The sequence below is a fragment of the Lissotriton vulgaris genome, chromosome 9 (genome assembly GCF_964263255.1).
Source record: "Lissotriton vulgaris chromosome 9, aLisVul1.2, whole genome shotgun sequence".
NCBI lineage: Eukaryota > Metazoa > Chordata > Amphibia > Caudata > Salamandridae > Lissotriton > Lissotriton vulgaris.
In genome coordinates this window covers 320,108,127-320,133,109 of record NC_141697.1, presented here as the reverse complement: position 1 = coordinate 320,133,109, position 24,983 = coordinate 320,108,127, and the positions used below count along the sequence as shown (strand labels likewise).

Below are 24,983 nucleotides of genomic sequence, written 5' to 3'. Positions count from 1 at the left end.
TATTTAATGTTAAAAAAAAAAACTTTCAATATTAATATTCGTGCACGATACAAATGACTTAAATAAAATAGTGTTACATATAAAATTAATTTACATTACATATTTTTATTATATTTTCTAGTTTTAAAAAACTTTTCTACTTTTTCCTGTACTTTACCATAATGAGATCGCCCCCACGGGGCGGACTTACTCCAGCTCTGTGCTGGAGTACATTTGCTACTGTTTTAGGACCTATGTTGCTGTAGTAGATTTAGAAGTGCAGTTTCTAAATAGCAATTGGCTTATTCTTGTGGGTCATTGTCTAGTCCTAAACCCCTACTTAGCCCTCCCTTAACACCTCGTTACTCCTTCCTAAACTCCACCTATGATGTTGTAAGTATGTCCATGTTTCAACCAATTCCACTGGTTCCTCCCACATTTACTATTAAGGGGCCGATTCCGATGAAGACCTAGCGATTTGGATGTATCCAGATACGATTTGGTCGGACTCCCATTGACATCAATGGGAGCCTGTGTTCTGTACGAGAATACAGGCTCCCATTGAAGAAAGGGGTGGCTTGGGAAAATCTTGCACCCTGTGGCTGGCACCCCATGGTGCCTGCCACACTGTGCATGGTTGGAAAGAGGGTGTCCCTTGGGTACCCCCACGGAACTGACTTGGAGGGCCCAGGGTGAAGTGGAGCCTGATATGTACCCCCAAAGACAGATTCCGGCAGCTGATTCATTCCTAAGAACCTGAATCGTAATAGCTGTCTGAATCGATCATCATAATCGCTCACTGAGAAACCTAGGACATAGAGCTGTATGATTCGGCTCTGAAAGACTCTGGCTGTCCAGATGCCTTTCGGAACGGATTCAGTCTGCTCGACGGTTTACGAGCACCGTAATCAGTCACTGGGAAAACGATATGATTCGGTCGAAGTTAAGGGTTCCGAATCTGATTCAGCGATACTGAATCCCATCTGGAGCCTTTCCGAACGACATCGGAATGAGCTCCGAAGTAGTAATCGAAAAGTTAGGAGATGTAGGGATTTACAGTTCTAGATGTATGAATAGGGTTTCGTAGTGCTTTAGAAGTAGTACCATATTACTCCTAAATGTACCACAAAATGCAGTTAGTGAATAGGCCTTTTGTAGAAACTCCAAGACACAATAATGCAGGTAAGTAGGTACTCTTTATTGGAGCAAGCAGGTACATCCTACAGCTTCGGAAGCAACCTTCAACAGCCGACCCGCACCCCATCATTCTAGAATCTGTACAGACCCTATGGTATCCAGTTACCAAGGAACTGGTAACCAGGATACCACATCTACCTTCTATACATAAGTGAAACCCAAACTTTATTTATTTTAAATGCAAAGTACCATGGCAAGTCCAAAAGAAGGTGCAACTTCCATGGTATAATTTTGTATACTGATACAACAACTAGAAATATTAATGAAACGGTTTTCCAAATTCTAACAAAATAAGCTAGAATACGAACAAAACGTTTTTCAAAAGATAACTAAAGGGGCCATTACGACGGTGGTGAATCCGCCACCGACAGGCTGCTGGTGGGATGTTCCCCGCCATCATGAAGCCATCTCCCGCCCACCATATTATAATGGCAGGCGGGTCCATGGTGGTCGAAAAATTTGCCTTCCCATCCCAAAAATGGTGGTGGGGCTTACTAGGCACCGCCTTTGGGATTAGGATGTGCCTCCCCGCCAGCCTTTCGCCATGGAAAGCCTGTCGGGATGGACTTTGGGTGCCCTCTGCGGGTCCCCCTTGAGCAGGGGCATTTCGGTTTTGCACTTGGGTGGGGGGGTACCTACATTTCCCTGCACCATGTGGCAGGCTCCATGTGGTGCCTGCCACCTAGTGCAAGGAAATGCTAAACGTGCATTTTTTCCATTGGGGTGGGTTGGCCTTAATGTGATTTTGGGGCGCTAACCTAGGTACAAAGAATGAGTGGAGGTGGTGGCAGTGGAGACTGATCAGATATGTGGCAGGTAGGTGAATCTGATGTGCTTTGTCATGACCTTTATTAAGTGCCTAGTGTGCACTGTGAAGGCAATACAAATAAAATGCATACTTAGGGCTTGAATATGAGCTTGGCGGTGCGGGAGTGGACCGTTGCGTCGGCCTCCCGTTTCCCCACGCCAAACTCTTGTGCGCACCGCTTGCCAGATTACAAGCTTCCTCATGTCTGGTTATATTTTGTGCTGCGGTCCCATGGCGGTGATTCTGAAAATGGGCACTGCAATGGGAACCCAAAAAACTGTTCCTGCATGGCTTGGACTGTAAAGTCCATGCCGTGCAGGTACAGGTGTGTATGCACACAGGGGGGCACAAGTTGTGCCCCCATTGATGCATCCCCCTGCACATGGGCAACACTTTGTTTCAGGACTGCCATCCTTTTCATGGAGTAAAGACATCTATAAAACCGCTGGTGGTCTTGAAACTTGCAATATGTATGGTGGGGCTGCAGCGGCACCACCAGCATATTGCTGAGCTCCTTACCGCCGCGCCTCCGCCGAGGAACAGCAGTTTCCTGGCGGTTGTGGGGGTGCAATGGCGGTTCGACCACCAAAGTTATAATTGGACACTCTGACTGTCAGTGTGGCGGTGGCTGGACCTCCACTTCTGCGCCCCTCCTAGTCTGGCGACAACTCGTAATTAGGCCCTTTGTCTTCCGGCAATTCACAAATATCCTATGATTTATAAAAAAGTAGCAGCCCGTCCCGACGTTGTCCGGGTATGAATTGCTGCCGGCCAGTAGTATATTGTTTTGTAGGATTTCGTTTTGATAGCATTTCTTATCTGTGACAGGCCTGTGAAACGCTCTGATTCACAGTGCACTGCTGATGCACTTAAGAGTGCGCGTTCAGTAGTGTGTGAACTCGAGATTCCCTACTTTATTTTTCCTTGCAATATTATATATCGCGAACTCGACAACATGGCATGAGCACAATTTACATTACAGAAGAACACATTCATTTGTGGTAGGAACGGGGAGACAAAGCGATTTGCCTGAAATCACAGGATGTTGAGCTGATGCAGAGATTCGAACGTAGCTCCCCAGCTCTAAAGTTCGCAATTCTAGAACTTGTGGCGGGAAGTGTGTCTAAAAGTGTATGTTGGTGCTGGCCATCAATGAGAGAGACCTGTGCATTTTTCAAATGGCTGGTGAAAAAATAAGAGTATGTTGCTGGAGATGTGGGCCACCGTGCCATCAATGTACTTACCGGGAGAGGGTAAACACCCATTATTCCGCAACTTTCTTTCCGCATACCATCACTCCGCATACTTTCATTACGAAAGTACCATGACTCGGCAATGCCATTATAACCCATGGCATTACATTTTATATGCTTTTATCACGCATACATTTACAACCAAATTCGTTGTAAATGCATGAATGGTAAAAGCATGTTTTTTTTTTTAACCCCTTGCATGCGGCCGCGATTCTGCGCCTGTGCGGCAAAATCGCAAGTGGGCGGGTTTATGACGGCCCCCAGCCGTCATCAGCACACGAGCGCCGTAGTGCATGACAGCTGGGGGCAGTCATCAGCATGCAAGGGGTTAATGTTTGGATAAGGTAAGTATTGGTATAGGGGTATATGTTTTGAGGCACTGAGGTATATGTTTTGGGGTGTTTGGGTATTTTAAGGGTTCAGATATAGTTTTGGGTTATGGGGTACAGGGGTGGGTTTAGGGATAGGTATGGGTTTGGGGTACAGGGGTATTTTTAGGGTTCAGGGCTAGGTTTGGGTTTTGGAGTATAGGGGTAATTTTAGGGTTCAGGGGTAGGTTTTTTGTTTTGGGGTACAGGGGTATTTTAAGGGTTCAGGGCTAGGTTTGGGATTTGGGGTACAGGGGTATTTTAGGGTTCAGGGGTAGGTTTGGCTTTTGGGGTACAGGGGTATTTTAAGGGTTCATGGCTAGGTTTGGGATTTGGGGTACAGGGATATTTTAGGGTTCAGGGGTAGGTTTGGGTTTTGGGGTGCAGTGGTATTTTTAGGGTTCAGGGCTAGGGCTAGGTTTGGGTTTTGGGGTACAGAGGTATTTTTATCGTTCAGGGGTAGGTTTGGGTTTTGAGGTACAGAGGTATTTAAAGGGTTATGGGCTAGGTTTGGGTTTTGGGGTACAGGGTTATTTTTAGGGTTGAGGGATAGGTTTGGGTGTTGGTATTTTAAGGAGTAACGGTGGGTTATGATTATGGGGTGCAGGGGTATTTAAAGAGAGCAGAGTGGGATTAGTACACGATATGGGACATGGCATGAAGGGTGGAACGTACCACACGCCCCCAGCGTCTGTCATGCCCCAGCACACGCCCACAGCACAACGCAGACACGCCCACAAGGAACCACTTTGCTGGCACGGTTCTTTTACCTTTTAAATGTATATGGTGGGCGTCTGCATAGCCTATGTCCTTCTGCTGCAACTGCCCTTTTCAACGCTGTATTGGGTGTTGATTGGTGCTGTGGTTCCTGAGATTACCCGCCTCAAAGGTTTGGGCTCTCTCTTTATTATATTAGTAAGGGTATATACATATATATATATATATATGTGTAACAGCTTTGAAACACCAGCCAGATGCAAGCGGGTGCACACAAAACGGGGGTGTGCCCTTTTGAATAATCCACGCTTCCAACATCCACGGATACTTAATCCATAAAGAACGTAGCACACGCAGGGGGTAGTTCCACAAAGAAATTTATTACGGGAACTTTACAGCAACAAGACGTGTTTCGCCTTCGGGCTTTTATATATATATTTAAATCAAAACGTCTTGGCTAACACCAGACCTAAAAATCAGGGGTAATATTAAATAATGCAGAACAACCAGGAGGCTGCTCAGATACAAACACAACGCTTGGGCTGCTTTAATCCCAAAGGCGAGATTTTCATTACTTGTTTTTGTGCTGGGTTGATCTTTTTTATTTTACTTTGCAATTAACTTGTAGTTTACAGACTATTCTTCATTAAACATCTCTCACGAATCAGTAACATCGCTATCTGCAAATTCAACGTGGAGGTTAAGCACGATTTCTTGATTGGAATATTATTTTATTCGGCTTTTGGGTATCTCTTTATTTTAAAATGTAACTTAACAGATGGATGTGTAGTTCAGTACTTGTTTCAAGCTGGCCCGCAAAAGCAACCTTTGCATGAAATGTTTGTGTGTTTGACGGATTTAAAGAGAGTTAAATAAATGGCACCTAACATTACATTTGTTTAACTGCCTTGGGAACTGGGACTGGTGTATCTCAAACCTGCTTTGCCAAATCTTTTGCAATGTTTACTTGTACTGCTATGTAAATTATTAATCTTTCAGTCCCTCCTGAATATTTCTGCCTTTTCTATGGGATTGGAATGTAGCTGTGTCCTACTTGCTGCTGGTACCATCTGGCATCTTTTTCATTTCTTATCCTTTTGCCTTTGAATGATGCGTCTTGTCCTTTCTCCACAGAAAAGGCTCAATTGAATCTGCAATTTGCCTTTTTATCTTAGAAGTACTCTTGGTATCTGTTGCACTTGATCAGCTATGCAGAGTGACATGTCACCTACACGCAGTTGCTGACCTTTCTTTAACTTCTCACTAAGGAGCAAGATTCATATGCATGCGAAGTCGATACTTTTTCTTCCTCTTTAAAGGGGAACTCCGGCTTCTCTATACTAAAGTTTAGAGCCACTTAAAGGGGAGAAGGGATAAAAGACCTGTGAGCCTGTGGGCTGAGATCTCAGCTTCTCCTGTTTTTTAAACAAACAAATGTTCTGCTGAATGAAGATGCTGGAAGACTGTCAATGCCATACTACCTCCGACACTAATCCAGGTTATTTAAAATAAGTAGTGAATTGTTCGACACATAAAAAGGGGAGTCATTTCAAGGATGCAAAGAGGAAAGCAAATACAGTATGAGCACAAGGTGCTGAATTGTGTGGATAATAGTGTCATCTGGCTATAGAATTGGCAATTGTGCGGAAGTAACAACAATTCACAAAAGCACTTACAATTGTAAGTTTACCTTTGTGAAACAGGCCATTGGCCTTTCAGAGACATCAACTTGATCTGATATATCACTAAGTCAACGAGTCACGGTCCGTTCTATAAGCAGGCGATCCCATCTCCCTGCATTGAGCTCAAAACATGATCATGAAGAAATGTTAACAGATTCTTTGGAAATGTCCGTTCATCTCTGCTGGGTGACCTATGCATATGTGTCCATATCTACCATGTGGCACAGGCCAACAGAAAATCGTTCAGTGCCTTGGGAGCATGGCAGCTGTGCTGCAATTGTTAACATTGGATGCTCGAGTCTACTTTTGCGAAACTTGTGCCAGGGCACAAGAAAAGAAAATTGGACCTACTAAAATAGTGCATCCAACACCCTGCGGCTGTCTAACGTGAAATTAATTGCTATTTCCTGGCTCTCATTATGCTAGAGTCCAGGCGGTACCACAAAGCTTAATCATTCCAAAAAGCATTGAAAGTAAGATGCAGATTATAATCTGCACACTTTACAAAACACCTTGAACATAATATCAGTTTCCAAACAAGCCAATGGCAAAAGGGAGCAAACCCAAAGCTCATTCTATGTATTTTTTTGTACAAATGGTCTTAATTACAACAGGCTTAATGATCAGCTGAAACAGGACTCTGGTAAAGATACCAAACATGTGGGCATGCCACCTAAAACCACTGCAACTGCAGTTATGAAATGAAGGTAGTATGTAATATTGATCTAAGCAGATGAAACAGGTTGGCAGAAGCTGGGTTATTCTGAAACGTGGCTGGTTCTCGCTCCTAGAGTGAAAGATTTAGATGTTTGGTGACTTGGATTTTTTTTTAATCGAGATTGTTGTGACTGAGAAGAATTCTGCTTCGAAAACACACCTGCGTTTGGAGGTGAAAGATCAACTTGTAGGAACAATGTAGTTGAAAAGGTAGAGCCTGTAATGGGCTAACTTGTAGAGATACATTCTGTAATATCATTAATTGATCTTACTTTGAGTTGAAACACCAAACAGTTCGTGCATTCTCTAATAAAAATAAAATGGCCGTTGGATGATTTGTGAGGGTATATTTGTTGGTTTTGTCGTGTTACAACAGAAGCTGGTTTGTAAGCTTACTGAATAAGGCTTAAATTTGGAATTATGGATGAAGAAAAACTGGGTTGTAGATCTCTGTGGACATATTGGAACACATAACTTCGGTGGAAACGGGAAATGAGATCAAAGGATTATCTGCACTGGTCATACGCTCTTAGTTGATGGGTTGCTCACCCGTTTCTGAGCCCACTTTCCCACATGTTTGAAAACCAAACATAAATGTTTTAAACAAATATGCTTATTAGTTTGCAGGAAGTGACCTTCCTAGCTGCCATAAAAGCCACTAAGATTGTTCAAGAAGATTTTTTGCGATATTGATTTCATACACGTAAAGGAGAGTTGGTGTGGCCAAGCAACAGGCTTCAGTTGCATCTTAAAGGGCTTCGATCTCTTACTATAAAGGTCTGGACATTTCATCACTTACACAGCTAAAATGAATGAAAATGGGAAAGACCCATTTAGCCAACATGCTTTTCTTGATTTTCCTTCTTTTTTAAAGAGGAACATGCTTCCAAAGAAGCATGATCCTATTAACTTCACAAGATAAGAAGAATCTCAAGTTAGCTTGTGGTGAAATATAAATGACATTGCCCATGTTATTCGTTGCTTTTCGTGTAATTCACCACTCTTCCAGAATTTGGATTTGCTCTCTTTATTTTACTTTTCCAATAACCAAGCCCCAAAATAAAAGGGACATACTCATTTCTATCTTTCTTATTAACTGTCCTTTGGTTCAACTGTTATTTTAATTTTGGAAATGGTGTTGAAGTTTAGAAATCTATTTTTAAACCCAAACTCCGCACTTTGGCTACTTATATCAAGAGCAAAAAGGTTGTGATGGGTAGAGATCAGGTGTTCTTCTCTATTGTCACTCTTGATTAATAACCAATAACATTGTCACCCAGGAGAGTACTTCTAATCCACTGTCCATTCAAGCTGTCCAGTAATGAAGAAGTGCTGCAGTGTTCCTCTGTGTTCTAGTCCTTATTAGTGGGGAAATGCTTCTGATCCATGTTCCATGCTGAATGCCTCCAGATTGTTAAAAGCGTTTTTCTTTGTTTCTCACCCTCTGCCCTTTCAACACTGTTTCTTCTTCCCAAGCTCTTGAGGTACACCATGGATAAGTATGACCTGGAGAGAGTGCGGATCATAGCCAGCGACAACCTCTGGCAGCCTATTTCTCTATGCATGCTGAAAGATCCCGAACTCCTTGAGGTGATCGATGTCATAGGGTAGGACTTACTTTCATTTTAAACCCTGGGTTGCTTTGTCTTGTGAATATCGGAAGCCATTACAGTGGATAAGTCGGCTAGCTTGATGTTCTGGCTACAGATTTCAAGGTTTCTTTCGCCCTAATATGCAATACATTTCCATGCTTCTATAGGGTTGTACTTTTGAAGGATGCACGTTAGATTTTTTTTCTCTTTTTTTCACAAACGTGTCAGTGTTGCACAACTAGAGATAAAATGAACCTTTCTTTTTAGAAATAGAAATGGGTTTGCATGTGGCAGTGGCAAACACTTTTATTATTGTAGTAATTTAAAAGCAGACCCAAAAAGGCCTGGTGTCCCTTTAAGTGGCTGAATTAGAATTGCTAGAGTATTGTTTTAGTGTATGGATGCAATACTATTGAGTGGATGGGACCCTCTTTATGAAAGTGGAGTACAGGCCGATCTCATTACTAGACACCACAGCAATACATGTGGGGCGTTTATTACTCAGTAGGTTGGACGAGTGGCTAGGCGAAAACAATATTCTAATATTCACAATCACAGTATGGCTTCCAGAGTGGTAGGGGCACTATAGATCAGTGCCTCAATCTATCCCGAATTACTGGGAAATACACTAGAGCGAAGCCCTGCCAGATTTTTATGGCGTTTATGGATTTAAGCCAAGCGTTTGATTGTGTAATCCACTCAAAACTCTGGGAAATATTGAAGAAGTTGTGGGTGGATTTGGCAGTAATCAGTTTCACCACTCCTCTGCTCCTGTTAGATTTGGTAAAGAGGGAGAGTTAACATGCCCATTTAAGATTGAAAGAGGTGTTAGGCAGGGATGTGTCCTTGCCCTCTTTTTATTCTCTATATATACAAATGGAGTTGAGGTTGCCCTTCTAGGAGTAACCCCAGATGTCCCTAAATTTGGCTCCACTGCTATACCCATTTTATCATACGCTCATGATGCAGTTTTAATAGCATGAACAGGGGTGTCCCTTCAACGTGTAATAACGGCCTAAGTTGCATTCATGTCTTCGCTGAGACTGAAGGTAAACAAATCAAAGTTTTTTGTACTTATTACAGGGACTCCATCTTCAAGAAGATCCCAGAACTTCACAATAGGCTCACGAAGAGTGGAGGTTGAAGACTCATTCCCATAATTAGGGGTCCACTTAGACAAACAACATTCATGGGCACCTATGATGAAAAATAGGGTGTTAGTAATGGAGCGGGGTGTGGAAGCAATACGGTCCTTTGCAAAAGACTAGGGTCTAAACCACTATCAACAATAAAAAAGGTATACCAGGCTAAGATAGTAACAGCAGCAACTTACGGGGCAGGGGTATGGGGGACGGCCCGGCATCTCCAAACTTTGAAGGATAGATTTTACAAGGAATTGTTTGCCATCTCTATCTCCTATTCAAATTACCACTACCATCTTGAATTGGAAATCCTGTATTTGGTTGATTGCCCCGGTACTCCTGTGGCATTCAATCTGGTGCAGTGACACAGTGAACCTGACCCAGGTCATAATTAAAAATTGTATAGATCTGGATAATACTCGTAAAATCCCCTGGCACTGGTATATGAGATCTTCACTCTTGGCTTGGAAGAATTTTTTACCAACTCCAGTCTTTGTAGTACAATATCAAAGGAAAACTGAGGCCTATATTTTTAGCAAAATTGATACATGAACGCCAAAATTTAAATTATTCTAAGGTTACTGTGATGTTGTATCTGAAAGAAACAGTTATAGATTCCTTACCTTAGAATTACCTCAAGGCGTCGAACTGGATCCGAAGAATTTTTTTCATCAGCAGTACCCCTGCGTGTCAAAAGGTGGCTTCGGTCGGCTCCGCGTTCATTGTTGCCGCCATGGTCACCTGGATGACGTTGCGGCAGATACTTAGACGCCGCCCTTGTAGGCTGACGTCAGTTCTTTCTTTTTCGTGCGAGCCAGCGCAGATCCGGAGATAGCGGTACCTCCAGTCACTTTTTGACTGACTTTTTGCCGACTTTTGTCAACGTAGATTTTGAGTCTTCCACTCCTGGTGTACGTCAAGGATTCCCGGTTTCAAGGCTTGCAGCTCCTGCAGCCGACTAATGTCGGTAACGGATCTGCACCATGTGTGCCTGTTTTTCCTGGAGCGCGACAACGAGCCCAAGTTGTGGTCCGACTGCTGGACCATGAATCCAAAGTCTTTGCAGGGTACGTCCCGAAAGCTTCTAGAGGCCCGGCTGTCGGCTTCACGCTGTTCGAGGTCCCGCACTATCAGTCGTCTTCTAAGTCTTTGCACTCCTCAGGTAAGTCAAAGCACAAGAAGTCGAAGAAGCACCGTCGCTCTTCGACTTCCTACCGTCGGTCTGCTGACGCGAAAGGGGATGGGGTGGTGCCCTCTGGCGGCTCCGCGTGCGGAGCCCCAAGGGTCGACTCAGAGTTCCACCCATTCCCGGGACCCAGAGCAGCCCCTGCCCAGCTTTATACGTTTTGCGAAGCGGTGCATGCCGTCTTTGGGCAGCCCGACCCTGTTGGCGCGCCTTTGGGCCTGGATTCCGATTGGCGCTGGTCGACCTGGTTACACCTCCCCTGGCACCGATTCCACTGGCACCACGTCTGCAGCTGACGCCGGTTGTGCCCCCAGCCAGCGCCGACCCCAGTCTCCACCTCGATGTAGACACGAAGCCAGACAGGCGTCAACCGAGGCCTGATCCAGCGCCAACGGGTACTTTTGTGCCCCTGTTCTACCATGGCTCTTTGAGACCAGATTGGCAGCCAGAGGAGGTTGAGGAGGACTGGGAGAAGTCTGGAGACCCTTTGACTGACCAGCTAGGTTATGAACCGGACTGGAAAGAGGAACTGGTGGAAACCAGTGGTCTGGATACCACACCAGACCTTGGCATGTTGTCTTCTCCTACCGTGGCTATGGAGTAAAGAGCGTCTTGCGCCATGGTGTTGCGTAGGGCGGCAGAGGCTCTCAACCTCGAGCTATCTATGGTGGCAGTCAGGACTAACCTCCTGACAGAGGTGCTTTAACCGGCCTCAAGCTCATCGGAGCCCCTGCTGCCGTTTAATGAAGCCCTCACTGACATCTTTTTGGGCACCTGGTCTGGGCCCCACACAGGGGCTCCTGTGGAAAGGATGATTGCCCGATGCCGCCGCCCGGCTCCGGGAGACCCCACTTTCCTTTCCCAACACCCCACCCTTGAGAGCTTGGTGGTCAAAGCCTCACATCTAAATATGCATTCCCTAATGCACCACCTGATAGGGAATCCAAAATGCTGGACCATCTTGGGAAGAAGATGTTTTCTTCCTCCAGCTTGGGGCTGCCGTCGGTAAACACTGCATGTCTGTTGGGCCGTTACACCGACTTCTTGTGGGATACTGTGTTGCAAGTGCTGCCCCAGTGCCCGGAGGAGGCATGGGCCGTACTCTCCCGATCAGTTGCCGATGGGAGAGATGAAGCAAAGTTTACCATTCGCTTTGGCCTGGATACCACTGAGTTGCTAGGCAGGATGATTTCCACGTCGGTAACCCTTCAACGCTATACCTGGCTGAGGTCGACTGGCTTTTCCAGGGATGTCCAAGCTACCCTTATGGACCTGCACTTTGATGGCCGTCGCCTGTTCGGCGACAAGGCAGACAACGCACCAGAGCGCTTCAAGGACTCACGGGCTACGGCTAAGTCCTTGGGCCTCTCCACCACTCACCCTGCGCAGTCTGCCTTTTGCTCTTTCGTGGCTATGGAAGGTGTGCCCCACCACGTTCCAACCAGGGCCACAGGCAGGCGCAAACTGTTCAGCCCCTGTGTGGTCGGGGACGTGGGAACCACCATCGTGGTTCTGGGGGCCAGCAAGTGGGCCAGTCCACCACCACCCCCTCTGCAGCAGCCTCCAAACACTCCTAGTCCGACCTTCTAGGGCCACCAAACGCCAGTGGGACGCAGGATTCACCATCACCTCCCCCACTGGTGCACCATCACGTTGGACAGGTGGGTTTTGCAAATAGTCTGAAGGGGCTACTACCTCCCCTTCGAGACTGCCCCTCCAGCCATGCCACTTCAGTACCATCGCATGTCGGAGGATCATCTGGCCCTTCTCCAACAGGAATTTATGGCTCTCTTGGCAAAGGGAGCCATCGAGCGAGTTCCTGCCCCAGAAGTAGGTCGTGGTTGCTACTCTCACTACTTTCTGGTGCCAAGAAGGACAAAGGCCTGCGTCCTATCTTGGATCTCAGGAACATTAACCGCTTCCCCCGGAAGGAGAAGTTCAATATGTTGACGCTAGCTCAGGTCCTTTTCGCCCTTGACCTTTGAGACTTGATGGAAGTATTGGAGTTGCAGGATGCCTGTTTTTACATCCCCGTCCTGCCGTCCCACCGGCCTTACCTACCGTTCATGGTAGGCCACAAGCATTTTCAGTTTTCCGTGCTCCACTTTGGTCTTACCCCTCGGGTGTTAACGAAAGTGATGGCAGTGGTCGCAGCTCATCTGCACAAATCAGGGGTTCCAGTCTTTCCCTATCTCAACGACTGGCTGTTGAAGGCGGGCTCGCCCCAGGCTGTAGTCTTACCTATAGATTCATCAAGCATCCATTCTGCAATTCCTTATTAGCGAAAAAAAAGGATTAGCAAAAGGCTATGCATGAAGAACTTGCAAAAAGAATTGTGATTTCTTAAAATTCCTTAATTGCGACTCCCAATTTGCGACTCGCAATTAAGGAATACATTCTCAATTTGCGATTCTCAATTAGAGAATCGCAAATTGAGATTCCAATTTCAAGGGTGCCAGGGTGTCAAAAGGACACCCTGTTGCATCCCTGAAATCTGCGTATGGGTACATCTTGCACACACACATGCCCTAAGAGCATGTTTGTGTGTAAAATGGAACTGTGAAAAATGCACTTTAGTGCATTTTTCAAAGTTTTTGCAAATTACCATGAAGTTCAACTTCATGGTAATTTGCTCCCCCTATTAGCGAAATCGCTAATTTTTTTACTTTAATGCATTGCATTTAAGGAATTTCAATTTGAGATTCCTTAAATGCAATCGCAATTTAAGTAATCGCAATTTTGCAACTTCTGACATTGCGATTTTTGCATTTGGGATGATGCATCCCAAATGCAAAAATACCGGTCGCAAAGGGGCAGATTCTGAGAATCTGCCCATTTGCGACCGGTTTTTAGCTTGATGCATCTATGCCTTAGTCTTCCCCCCTCCAGACTATGCCCGACCTCCTGCATTCGCTGGGGTTCTCCATCAACGTGCCGAAGTCACACCTGACTCCGACTCAGTCGCTCCTCTTCATCGGAGCAGTTCTGGACACAATGCAGTTTCGGGTCTATCCTCTGGAACAGCTAGTCCGGGATATTCGGGTTATGATTCCGATCTTTCAGCCTCTATCCCGGGTTTCGGTCAGGATGACCCTCAGGGTAGTGGGCCTGAAGGCCTCCTGCATCCTGTTGGTAGACCATGCCAGAAGGCATAAGCAGGCTCTGCAGTGGTACCTGATGTTCCAATGGGTACAACATCAGGGGAACCTGTCCGATTGTGTCCAGATCTCAGAGGGCACTGTACACCAATTGCAGTGGTGGCTAACAAACCAGGATTGGGTCGACAGCAGATCCCTTTCCCTTCTCCAACCAGAGTTCACTGTGGTGACCGATGCATCACTGGTGGGATGGGGTGGCCACATGGGGGAGGTGGAGATTAGAGGCCTCTGGTCTCCGGCGGAGTACAGGCTCCACATCAGCCTTCTGGAGCTTTGGGAGATTTGTCTTGCCCTCAAGGCACTCCTTCCCTCTGTCCGGGGAAGGGTAGTGCAGGTGTTCATGGACAACACCACCGCCAAGTGGTACTGCAACAAACAAGGCGGGGTGGGGTCGTGGACCCTATGTCAAGAGGCCTACCGTCTCTAGACATGGCTGGAACATCAGGTCATATCCCTGGTGGTTCAACATCTGGCAGGTTCGCTGAACGCCAGAGCTGACGAACTCAGCCACAGGTGCATGATGGATAACGAATGGCGTCTTCCCTCGGAGGTGGTGCAAGGTCTCTTAAAACAGTGGATAGAGCCTTGATTAGATCTATTCGGCACTGAAGGGAACGCGCAATGTCAGCAATTCTGCGCGTTGGAATTTCCAAGGCGCTACTCACTAGGCAACGCTTTTCGACGCGAGTGGAGTTGCGGTCTTCTATACGCCTTTCCGCTGATGCCACTTCAGCCCAGAGTGCTGAAGAAGATCAAGCGCAACCTGGCCCAAGTCATTCCTGTGGCTCCGGCTTGGGCGCAAAGAGTCTGGTATCCCGAGCGGCTACACATGGCCATTGATACTCCGATCAGACTGCCTCTTCGGGAGGATCTTCTGTTGCAGCAGCAGGGGACGGTCCTCTACCCGAACCTGTCCAGCGTCCACCTCCTTTCGTTGAAATGGAGCAGCAGCAGTTGATGCTGTTTGACCTGCCTCCCGAAGTCTGTGATGTTATCTTGGCAGCCAGGTGTCCCTCCACTAAGACGATATACGCCTGTAGATGGAACAAATTTGTGGCATGGTGCACAGCAAAGGCTGTGGATCCCCTTTCTGCAGAAGGGCTCTGCTCTGGGCACTCTTAAGGGCTACCTCTCGGCCATTTCAGCCTTACTTAGGCTTCCTGATCAGCATTCTCTTTTCAAGTCACCTGTTGTAAATCGTTTCCTCAAGGGCATTACTCTTCTTTTTCCTCTTATTCCCTTCGTAATGCCTCAGTGAGACTTGAACTTGGTTCTGATTTACCTCATGCGCGCTCCCTTTGAGCCATTTCATAATTGTCCTCTCAGACTTCTTACCTTAAAGACTGCTTTTCTGGTTGCCATCACCTGTGCTCGCAGGGTGAGTGAGCTCCAGGCTCTTTCTTCAAAACCTCCTTTCCAGGCTTTTCATCCGGACAAGGTCGTACCAAGAACCAGACCTTCCTTTCTTCCCAAGGTGGTTACTTCTTTCCACATTGGCCTAACCATCACTTTGCCCACCTTCTTTCCTGCTCTGCATCCTTCAAAAGAAGAAGAGATGCTCCACTGTCTGGATCCAAAACGGGCACTTTCCTTTTATTTGGATTGCACCAAACAATTCTGGGCGGCTGACCAACTCTTTGTGGGCTATGTGGGCGCCAAGAAAGGTCGCGCTGTGCAAAACATACCATCTCTAGGTGGGTTGTTTTATGCATTAAGGCTTGCTATTCCTTGGCAAAGAAGGAGCCTCCAGTGGGGCTGCGTGCCCATTCCACCAGGGAGACTGCAGCTACTACTGATTTCGGGATGAAGAGTCCCCCTTAATGACATCGGTCAGGCAGCTATGTGGGCATCTCTCCACACGTTCACTAAACACTACTGCCCGGACAGCCAATTCCGGAGAGACAGCTTTTTTTGGCCGTTGTGTTCTCCAGGACTTTCTGGTGTGAACTTGGTTTGCAGACCCACCTCCGGGGTTGGTATTGCTGGGGTATCTATTCCAAGGTAAGGAATCTATAACTAACTGTTTCATTCAGATGAACAAGTTACTTACCTTCGGTAACAATGTATCTGTAAGAGACATAGGTTAGTTATAGATTCCTTACTGTCCCACCCATCCTCCCCGTTCTGCGAACTAACTTCTAGTGTTAAGGATTTCCTTTCAGGGCCCTAGTTTTGTGCACCAGTGGTCAGTGTGTTGCATGGCTCTGCGCTTCTGGCGTGGAAGGTCGTTCATAGAACTGATACCAGCGCGCAAGGGCGGCGTATAAGTAGCTGGTGCGATATCATCCCAGCAACCACGACGCCAACAATGAACGCGGAGCCGACCGACGCCACCTTTCGACACGCAGAGGTACTGCTGACTAAACAGTTCTCTGGATCCAGTCTGACACCTGGGGGTAATTCTAAGGTAAGGAATCTATAAGTAACCTATGTTTCTTGCAGATATATCGTTACCAAAGGTAAGTAACTTGTTCATCATACCTCCCTGGGGATACCATCTAGGGGTTATTCATATTTATAGGATATAAGAAACTCGCAAAATAGATTTAATTTGATTAGATTCCGGCGGAATCTAATCCCCTCATGTTAGGTTTCCATGTGAGGAGGTTTAGACATGCTGACTTGGTACCTTGTCCCTGTAATTGTGGATCAGAGCAGTCTGATCTCCATCTACTCTTTTTCTGTCAGTTTTATAAAAAAGAATGTATTATATTTTTACTTCCAATTTTAAAGAATAGGAATTTCAACCAATGCCATACTGCATTATATTTCTCAAAGAAACTCTCGGATCCATTTGAATGTTTTTCAATAGCTACCTTTTTATTGGCATGTCCAAGGAGAAGGAAAACTCTAGAGATTAAATAGGGGTGAGGAGGCGTATTGTGCAAGGTAATGATTGTCTAGCTAAAGAATGATGTAATCTCAGCTTGAAACCGTTATGAGATAGTCCATTGATTGTATATGACCCGGCACTAGAGACAAAACTACTATTCTATCAGTTTTATTAATACTAATTTTTTAATATGTATAATAATTTCAGTGTTTGCCCAATCACTCTGTACATGCCATGTGAATATCGAGGAACTGGGTTTTAGCTTTACTAACCCAAATGTAATGTGGATATTTGTAATTAGTATTCATGAAATTAATTTTTAATGTTTTTAGCATGTTTGGTGTCAAAATCAAAGCAGGAATTCGGCAAATTGGCTTGGATAAAAATGGTTTTTACTCTTTTTATACTTTTATGATCAGTATTTTATTATGGATCGAATAAAGTTTCTCTGATTGATTGGTTGATTGACAGTGGAGTAAACTTGAATACATGGAATTCAAACATCACAGTTCTAAGTAGCATAACACAGTAAAATATTTGTGTGATGCACTATTTTTTCTCTTTCTTGTCTAATTTCTGTGTGTATAGTTCATATTGCATCAAGAACCTAGACATGGAACAGCCAACATGTGCTTTGTCCCTAGACCTGTTTTGTTTTCAAGTTTAAGTGCTAAAAACCACCTTCATTGGTGGACAGTGCCCCACAGAAAGAGTAATTTCTCAGAGAGCAAGAGGATTTATGCCTGTAATTGGAAATAAAAATGTATCAGTAGGTAGGCTCCTCTGTCGCCTAGACCACAGAGGACCCACCAGACTAGCTGTTCTGCTGCTATCTTCCTGTGATTGTCAGGTAATGTGTGCCAACAAGGGATTTCATTGAATGATTATATTTAGCTTATATGTAGCAAATTGATACAGTTCAGTTGAACACAATCTTGAACTAATGGTGTAATGACTTCGAGCAGTTCTACAATCATAAAACAGTTGATTAAATTAACAAAGAAAGAAGGAATAGACACTGGAATTTCGTATGATCAAAAGTTCATGTATTTTCTTACAATAAATCATGTAGAAAAGGTTACAATCATATTGAAAATGAATCTCATACAGGCACATGAGAAAGGTAACTTCATTAAAAACCTATACTTCTTATGTCTAAAACATCCATTCCAGAATAAATATAATAAGTGTTATATTCCTAAATCAATATAAACAACACTTAAATATCTCTGGGAACAAGGAATTGGAGAATAGAGTTGACGTTTCGGTCTTCTGTGTTATAAATCCTTCAGACCATCTTCCTGTGTCTATTCCTTCTTTCTTTGTTGATTTAATCAACTGTTTCATGATAGTAGAACTGCTCAAAGTCATTACGCCATTAGTTCAAGATCGTGTTCAACTGAACTGTATCAATTTGCTACATTTAAGATATAATCATTCAAGTGAAATCCCTTGTTGGCACACATTACCTGACAATACTAATTTTGCCCAAGCCCACAAGGGTATATTGGGTTTCCCACCTCACCTTGTCATCCATCATGCTTTACTGCCCCGGGGCAGTAAGGCATGATGGAGGTGCATGTGGCAGTTTCACTCATTAGCTGTATTTTGAACGCTTCCTGCTGTTTATATCAATCATTACTCTGCCAACAAACACCATGATTTTCTTACCGTTAGGAACATTTGACCTGATTCACCTACCAATACATGGCGATTACCAATCGCAGGCATAAATCCTCCTGAACTCTGATAAATTACTCATTTTGCGGAGTTAATAGATTTATGAGCATTCTCCACCAATTACTGTGATTTTTACCATCTCGCTCCCGTCCTGCACGCCAGAGAGGCCCTAAACCCTTTATGCAGTCCCATGTTAAGTGTCTTGATGGAGTACGGAATATAGACCGTAAGTAAGAAACCAAAGAGAATCAAAAGCGCGTCGTACAAGTCTTTATTGAGTCTTCATAGTACGACTTATGACCTAGTGTTGTGCAATCAATGGTGTATGATTTGGGGTTGTTTATCCGCATTTATTTAAGGGCCTAAATTAAGTATATAAATGCTGGCTTTATAAATGGGCTGCACTTTTTCATAGCTGTTCATTAAAACAAAAAACGTGTTTCTGTGCTCCAAAATTCTAGCTTGCTCAATGCCAATGTGAGTGGCTTTGAACTGAGGCTTCAGACCTTAGGATGGGCTTAGGAGGCAGCTTGAGAAGTTCGGTTTAACTGAGGAATCATTTTTTATGGCTGATAGTGTTACAGCAGCTTCCAATATGTTGATAACTGAGTTCTTTATAAGTAATCCCCAGTTTGATCAGAGCTTCTAGTAAAGAATTGCAGTCTTTCTCAGTTATAAATGGACATGTACTCTTAACCTTGACAGAAAAATTCTACTCCACAACCTGACAGGCATATTTCAGTTCAAACCCTTTTCCCCGCTATGAATATATACAATGTTGAATAATTACCTTGCCACTGGTGAGTTGCAAGCTAGGGCCACTGAGAGTAATAAAAGTTTTAGCAGTGTATTTCATACTTATGAGTGTTTGTCTAATGAGTGGATGGAACATGAAGCAGCACTTATTTAAGGCCATCAAAGGATCAACAAAAATATTACTATCCCAAACATTTTGATTTTGGGTCTTACAGATGTGTATAGGACTGGTAGAAAATCCATGCTAATCAATTTTGTTTTGATTTTTTAAAATATGATTTGCCTAGGTAGCAATAGGTTGTGATCATTTACGTAAAATGTGATGTCTAAGGCTTCTTGTTGTAATGTACTGGTTTTTAAACATTTTTATTGTTTTCAATAAAGAACAGAAAAACATTAAGGGCACTAAAGATCTTGGCAGATAGAATGTTACATCACAAACGGGACATATCCCGTCTATTGTATGACAAGTGCTTTATATCCTGTGACACTTGTAAAATTGTAAAATGGCGGACAGGATATCCATCACGTTTGTGATGGAGTATTCCATACACCAAGGTCCAAATCAGGTCCTTAGTCTCTCCATACGATCTCAATAAATTAAAAGTAATCACTGTTTGTTACTTGTGTGTTATTTGTGTGCCCAAATATCAAAACCAGTATGGTTTACCACCACTGGTGCCATCAGGGTTCAGGTCATCGGCAGATATCACTCCGAGCTTAGATGAAAACCAGAGTATTTACCTTAGAGGTCCAGTATTTGCAGCACTGTGTCTATGGTAATCTCTGGAGTTACTGCATAAAGAAGAATATCATCTGCGCACAATGAGATCCTTTTGACCCACTCAAGGTCACATCTCAGTTCCCTGACTGGCGTGTCTCCTGAATCCCAACAAACCAGTGGCTTGAGGGGAGAGTGGCCTCCCTGTCCATTTCACTTCCATAGGGAGAAAGGGGCTTGAGAATGTATCATTAACCCATAGATAGGCTTGGGAACTGTGGTATAGCAATCTGGCCCAGGCCATGTAATTGGTACCTCAGTTAATTTTTTCCAAGTGCTCCAAATTTTAAATTCCGCTCCAGGTAGTCAAATGCAGTGGTGGCTTCAAGGGAAGAGATAGCACGACCGTTGGTTCTTTGACTTCCTCTGCTCACTCAATACACCCAAAAAGACGTCAGATGTTCTGTCTTGTACTTCTACCCAACATGAAGCCAGGTTCAACTGGGTGTACTAATGTGGAGATTACATTATTCAATCGGATGGCCAAGATTTTTGCATGTATTTTTGTTTCCATATTTAAGAATGAGAGGCCTCCCTGAAGAGCAACTATCTTGCAGTTTGCCAGATTGATTGCTACCCCTATTGTTGTAAACCTTAGATAGGACCACATATTACCATTCATGTTAGCCTCCATATATACAGTTAGTAAACATGGGGTAAATCTATCCGGCTCAGCAGCTAGGCTATTTAGGCCCAGGACCTTATAATTCTGCAAGCCTTTGATAGACTCTCCTATTTCAGTGTTCGTTATATCACCCTCCAAGGCTACCTCTTTCAATGTTTGAAAGGTGTACCAAATTCGCATCTCTCAAGGACTTCATATCTCCTTCCCCCTGGGTCCACTCTCTGACACATAGATGGTTTGAAAATAGTTGGCAAATGTTTCAGCAATGTTCATATTTCCTCTTGTTGTATCAATCAATCCATATTTGTTGAGCACAAATACTCACCCGCTAGGTTCTCCAGGCACTGGGGGGTCTGCAGGTGTAGTCAAAGAGGCAAATCTTTCCTGAAGTGGGTTAGCAACCAGGATAGTCTGAGGTGGAGAGGCAGGGTGTTCCAGATCTCGGTGGCAAAGTAGGAGGAGGATCTTCCTCCGGTCCCGGTCTTGCGGATCCAAGGGACGGTGACAATGGCCTGTAGGGGGGAGTGAAGGTGTCTGGTGGTTATGTGAAATGAGATGCAGTGGTTCAGGTATGCTGGCCAAGAATCATAGAGGGCTTTCTAGGCGTGGGTGAGGATCTTGAACGTGACTCTGTTGTTGACTGGGGGCTGTGGAGCTCTCGCAGGTGTTCGGAATTGTGGCTATGGTGGGGGATGTTGAGGACCAGTATGGCTGCAGCATTCTGAACGTTCTGTAGTTTCCTGAGGAGTGTCTGCCGAAAAGCCAGGTCTTGCAGGTGTTCCTGAAGGTGCTCAGGGAGGGGGCGCGTCTGATGTCCGCCGGGAGCTTGTTCCAGGTCTTGGCCGCAACGTGAGAGAAGGATCTTCCACCTGCCTTTGATCTGTGGATGTGTGGGGTTTCTGCTAGTGCGAGGTTGGAGGATCAGAGGTTTCTTTTGGGTATGTGGAAGTTTATTTTGTCGTTCAGGTATTTAAGTCTGGTGTTGTGTAGACATTTGTAGGTGTGGGTGAGGATTTTGAAGGTGACTCTTTTCTCCATGGGAGCCAGTGGAGCCTTCGTAGATGTTGGCTGATGTGTTTGTGCCTGGGGATGCTCAGGACGAGACTAGCGACGATGTTCTGTATCGTTTGGAGTTTGCAGGGTAGGGATTTGTTTATGCTGGCATAGAGTGCGTTTCCATAGTCCAGTCTGCTGGTGATTAATGCGTGGGTGACTCAGGGGGGATCCATTTGAAGGTCTTGTGGAGGATGCAGAGGATGTTGAAGCAGCTGGAGGTGATGGCGTTGACCTATCGGTTCATGGTAAGGGATAAGTCGAGTACAATGCCAAGGTTTCTGGCGTGGTCCGATTGGATCGGTGGGCTCCCGAGGACGGTTGGAGTTGTCCCATGCTGAATGGGCGAGAACTTCTGTCTTCTTGGCGTTGAGCTTTAGGCAGCTGTTGGTCATCCAGACTGCGATGTCCTGCATTGCTTTCTGGAAGTTGAGTTTGGCAGTGGTCGGGTCTTTGGTGAGGGAGAAGATGAGCTGGGTGTTGTCAGCATCATCAGCGTAGAATAATCTGTTGAGGCTGTGTTGTCAGACAATGGCGGTGAGGGGGGCCATGTCGATGTTGAAGAGGGTTGGGCTTAGTGATGACCCCTATGGGACTCCGCAGGGGATTTCCGTAGGATCCGAGAGGAAGGTTGGCAGTCTGCTTCTTTGCCTTCTTCCGGTGAGGAATGATCGTATCCATTCTAGGGATGTTCCTTGTATGTTATGTAGTCTGGCGAGGAGTATGCGGTGGGGACGGTGTCGGAGGCTGCTGATAAGTCCAGTAGGATAAGGGCTGCGGACTGCCCTTGGTCTAGCAGTGTGTGGATGTCTTCTGTGGTGGCGAATAGGGAAGTCTTGGTGCTGTGGATGCTTTGGAATCCGGATTGGGACGGGTCGAGGACGGCGTTGTCTTCGATGAATCGTGTCAGTTCCCTGTTGACTGATTTCTCTGCAGTTTTGGCCACGAATGGAAGGAGCGAGATGGGCCGGTATTTCTTGAGGTCAGTAGGGTCAGCTGTGGGTTTCTTAAGCAGGAGCCTCACTCTGCGCATTTCCAGTCATTTGGGAAGGTGCCTGTTTCAAAGGTGGTGGTGAGCTGTCTCTCATTCCAGGTAGCGACAGCCTTCATCCCGTTGTCGAAGTTGTTTCAGGTGATTGTGGGTGTTAGACCTGGCACCTTGGAGTGAGTCTCCCTTCCACCTTTTGCTGATGTGCCTCAGATGTTTTGCTGGTATTCGACGCTCAGGGCACTGCGCAATCTGTGCCGCAGTGCAAGTTCTCCCAATGTAAAGTGTATACGTGTAATTGATTTCCATGATTGGCTTATTGGATTTACTGTCAGTCCCCAGTAAAGTGCACCAGGAGTGCCAGGGCGTGTAAGTACTGATACGGCTCGTGGGCCTGCAGCGCGGGTTGCACCACCCACAGAAGCCGCCTTGTAAAATGTGTCTAAGGTCTGCCACTGCAGAACCTGCGTGCAGTCTCGTACTGTCATGCTGGCTGGGTAAGTGCACACACTTGCCCGCCTCTAACCCTTCCCTTTACTTCATATCAGTCACCCCTTTGGTAGGCCCACGGGCAGGTTGCATTGTAAGCATAAGGTAGGACAAGCCCTGATGTGCGTAGCATGTCCTAATAGTGAATTACAGCCATTCCCGTTCTTCACTATTGCAAGGCTACCTGTTCTCGTAGGCCAGAATGGGCTGCTGGATTATTACACTCTATAATCCCAGTAGACTCAGGGAACATAGTAGGAAGTCAAGTTTAGTATGCCTGAACTCAGAATAATAAAATACTTCTTTTAGTAAAGTTTATTTTAATATCCTGTGTTTGCAAATGCTACTTTTAGAAAATTAGGATTTGCTTGCCTAACCATCTCGGCCCGCCTCTGCTTGTATGTGTATTTGCTGTCTGGTTTGTGTGAGTGACAGGGCTGGGAAAAGACAGGTGTTGAATAGGAAGATTACACTAGGATGGGTGGGGGGTTGCCCCTTGACTTTGAATAGACCTGTGCTCTGCCACCTCAATGCCGGCTCCGCCCCCTGGGGAGCGGCTGACGACTCTGCCCTACACCTTGTAAAGAGAGGGGGAAGACCGTCAACAGAGTACTCCTGAACCGTACTTGTCTTCACAATGCTGGCTCCACCTCCTGCGGGGCGTCTGTGGGGCCTGCCCTGCTCACTGAAAGGAAAACCCAGACTTCGCAAAACAAAGAGCTGCGAAGGACTATGCAAAGTCCCCCCTGGCCGGGAAAGACAAAAGAAACAGTGTATAAAAAGAGGAGCTCCGCTCCTACCAAATCAGATCCAGTTTTGACCACGATGAACCTCTGCCTGAGTAGAAGGACCAAAAGAAGCTGAGGAAAGGAAACCTGCAGTAGTGCCTTGCTGAGAACGGAGAGGAAAAGACCAGAAAGGAGTTTGAAGACTTGTGCCTGAAACGATCTCCAAGGGCTTGATCTCGAACTTGCCCCCTGACCTGAACCCCAGGACCATTGGGTTCAATTCTGCCTGTGCCCGTCTGCTGTTGGGCCCTTAAGTTCTTATTCCCTCGCCAGAGTTGTGACTCGGGTGCCTTCGCCCTCCTAAGGTCGTGACAGCTCAGAGCCTGGCCGCCCCGCTCAAGCTTGAGTCGCTCTCCGCTTCAGTGCCGGGCTGCCCGCTCTCCTGACACCTCGCCTGCTACGGAGCGCATTGTGCGCCTCTCATCTTCTCCCGCTAGAATCTGCACGGAGCGCATCTGATAGCCTCGGACGGTCCGTACGTCGAAACGTACCCGACTGTCTCGCTTTGCCCTCCTGCATACCAAGGCCCGTGCCGCACCTCAAGAAGGCCTTCCGTACAGTGGTACCGGAGGCCCGGTGCTGCACCTATCTACCAGAGAACGCGACGTCCCACACAGATCCACAGGTACGACCCGGCGTACTAAGAAGTACATCCCGCAGGCCTGAACGGCGCCTCTCCCAATGAGTTGCTCCAGACCCCGGACCGCCGAAACCCATCACCGTCCCGCTCACCCGCCTCGCACCTCGAGGAGGCTTCGAGCCGGATAAATCCCCGGAGAACCGCCGGCCTCGTCCCGAGTCCGCCCTCAAGTGAGGCCACGCCTGAAACGCCTCGGACACCCGCAACAAGGTACACTTGAAATCGATCCGGAGTTCACATCGGATCCAGGGTCCGCAACGTTTGTTTTCCCCTGTCATCCATCCTTCATCAACGGGTCCCTTCACCAGAGTGGAGCGTGCGTCGACCCACAGCGTACCTTGCTGAAAAAGAACACTTAAGAACGGTTTGCGTATTTAAATCTGGTGGCCTAAATCGCTAAATGTTATATGGTCTTGTGATAAATCTGCAACTGAGTAATTTTATATAAAGTCTACGTATTTTTGATACAACCTTACGACTGGTGTCCGTTTGTGATGGGTCATTTTATTTACTGTGTGTGATCATAAATGCTTAACTAACTATCGCCGTGA

General features: G+C 45.8%; 1 protein-coding gene across 4 annotated transcripts in view; it reads left to right on the top strand.

The window, feature by feature from the left end:
• Positions 1-24,983, top strand: part of GALC (galactosylceramidase) — a 250,366-nt gene that overhangs the window by 149,051 nt on the left and 76,332 nt on the right. For 2 of the 4 annotated variants that reach the window (XM_086937607.1, XM_086937605.1), the window contains exon 7: positions 8,198-8,328. The exons of the other annotated variants lie outside the window; for them this stretch is intronic. In XM_086937607.1, coding sequence (XP_086793733.1) covers positions 8,198-8,328 — 131 coding nt within the window. The remainder of the gene's footprint in view (positions 1-8,197; positions 8,329-24,983) is intronic. 4 annotated transcript variants of the gene reach the window in all.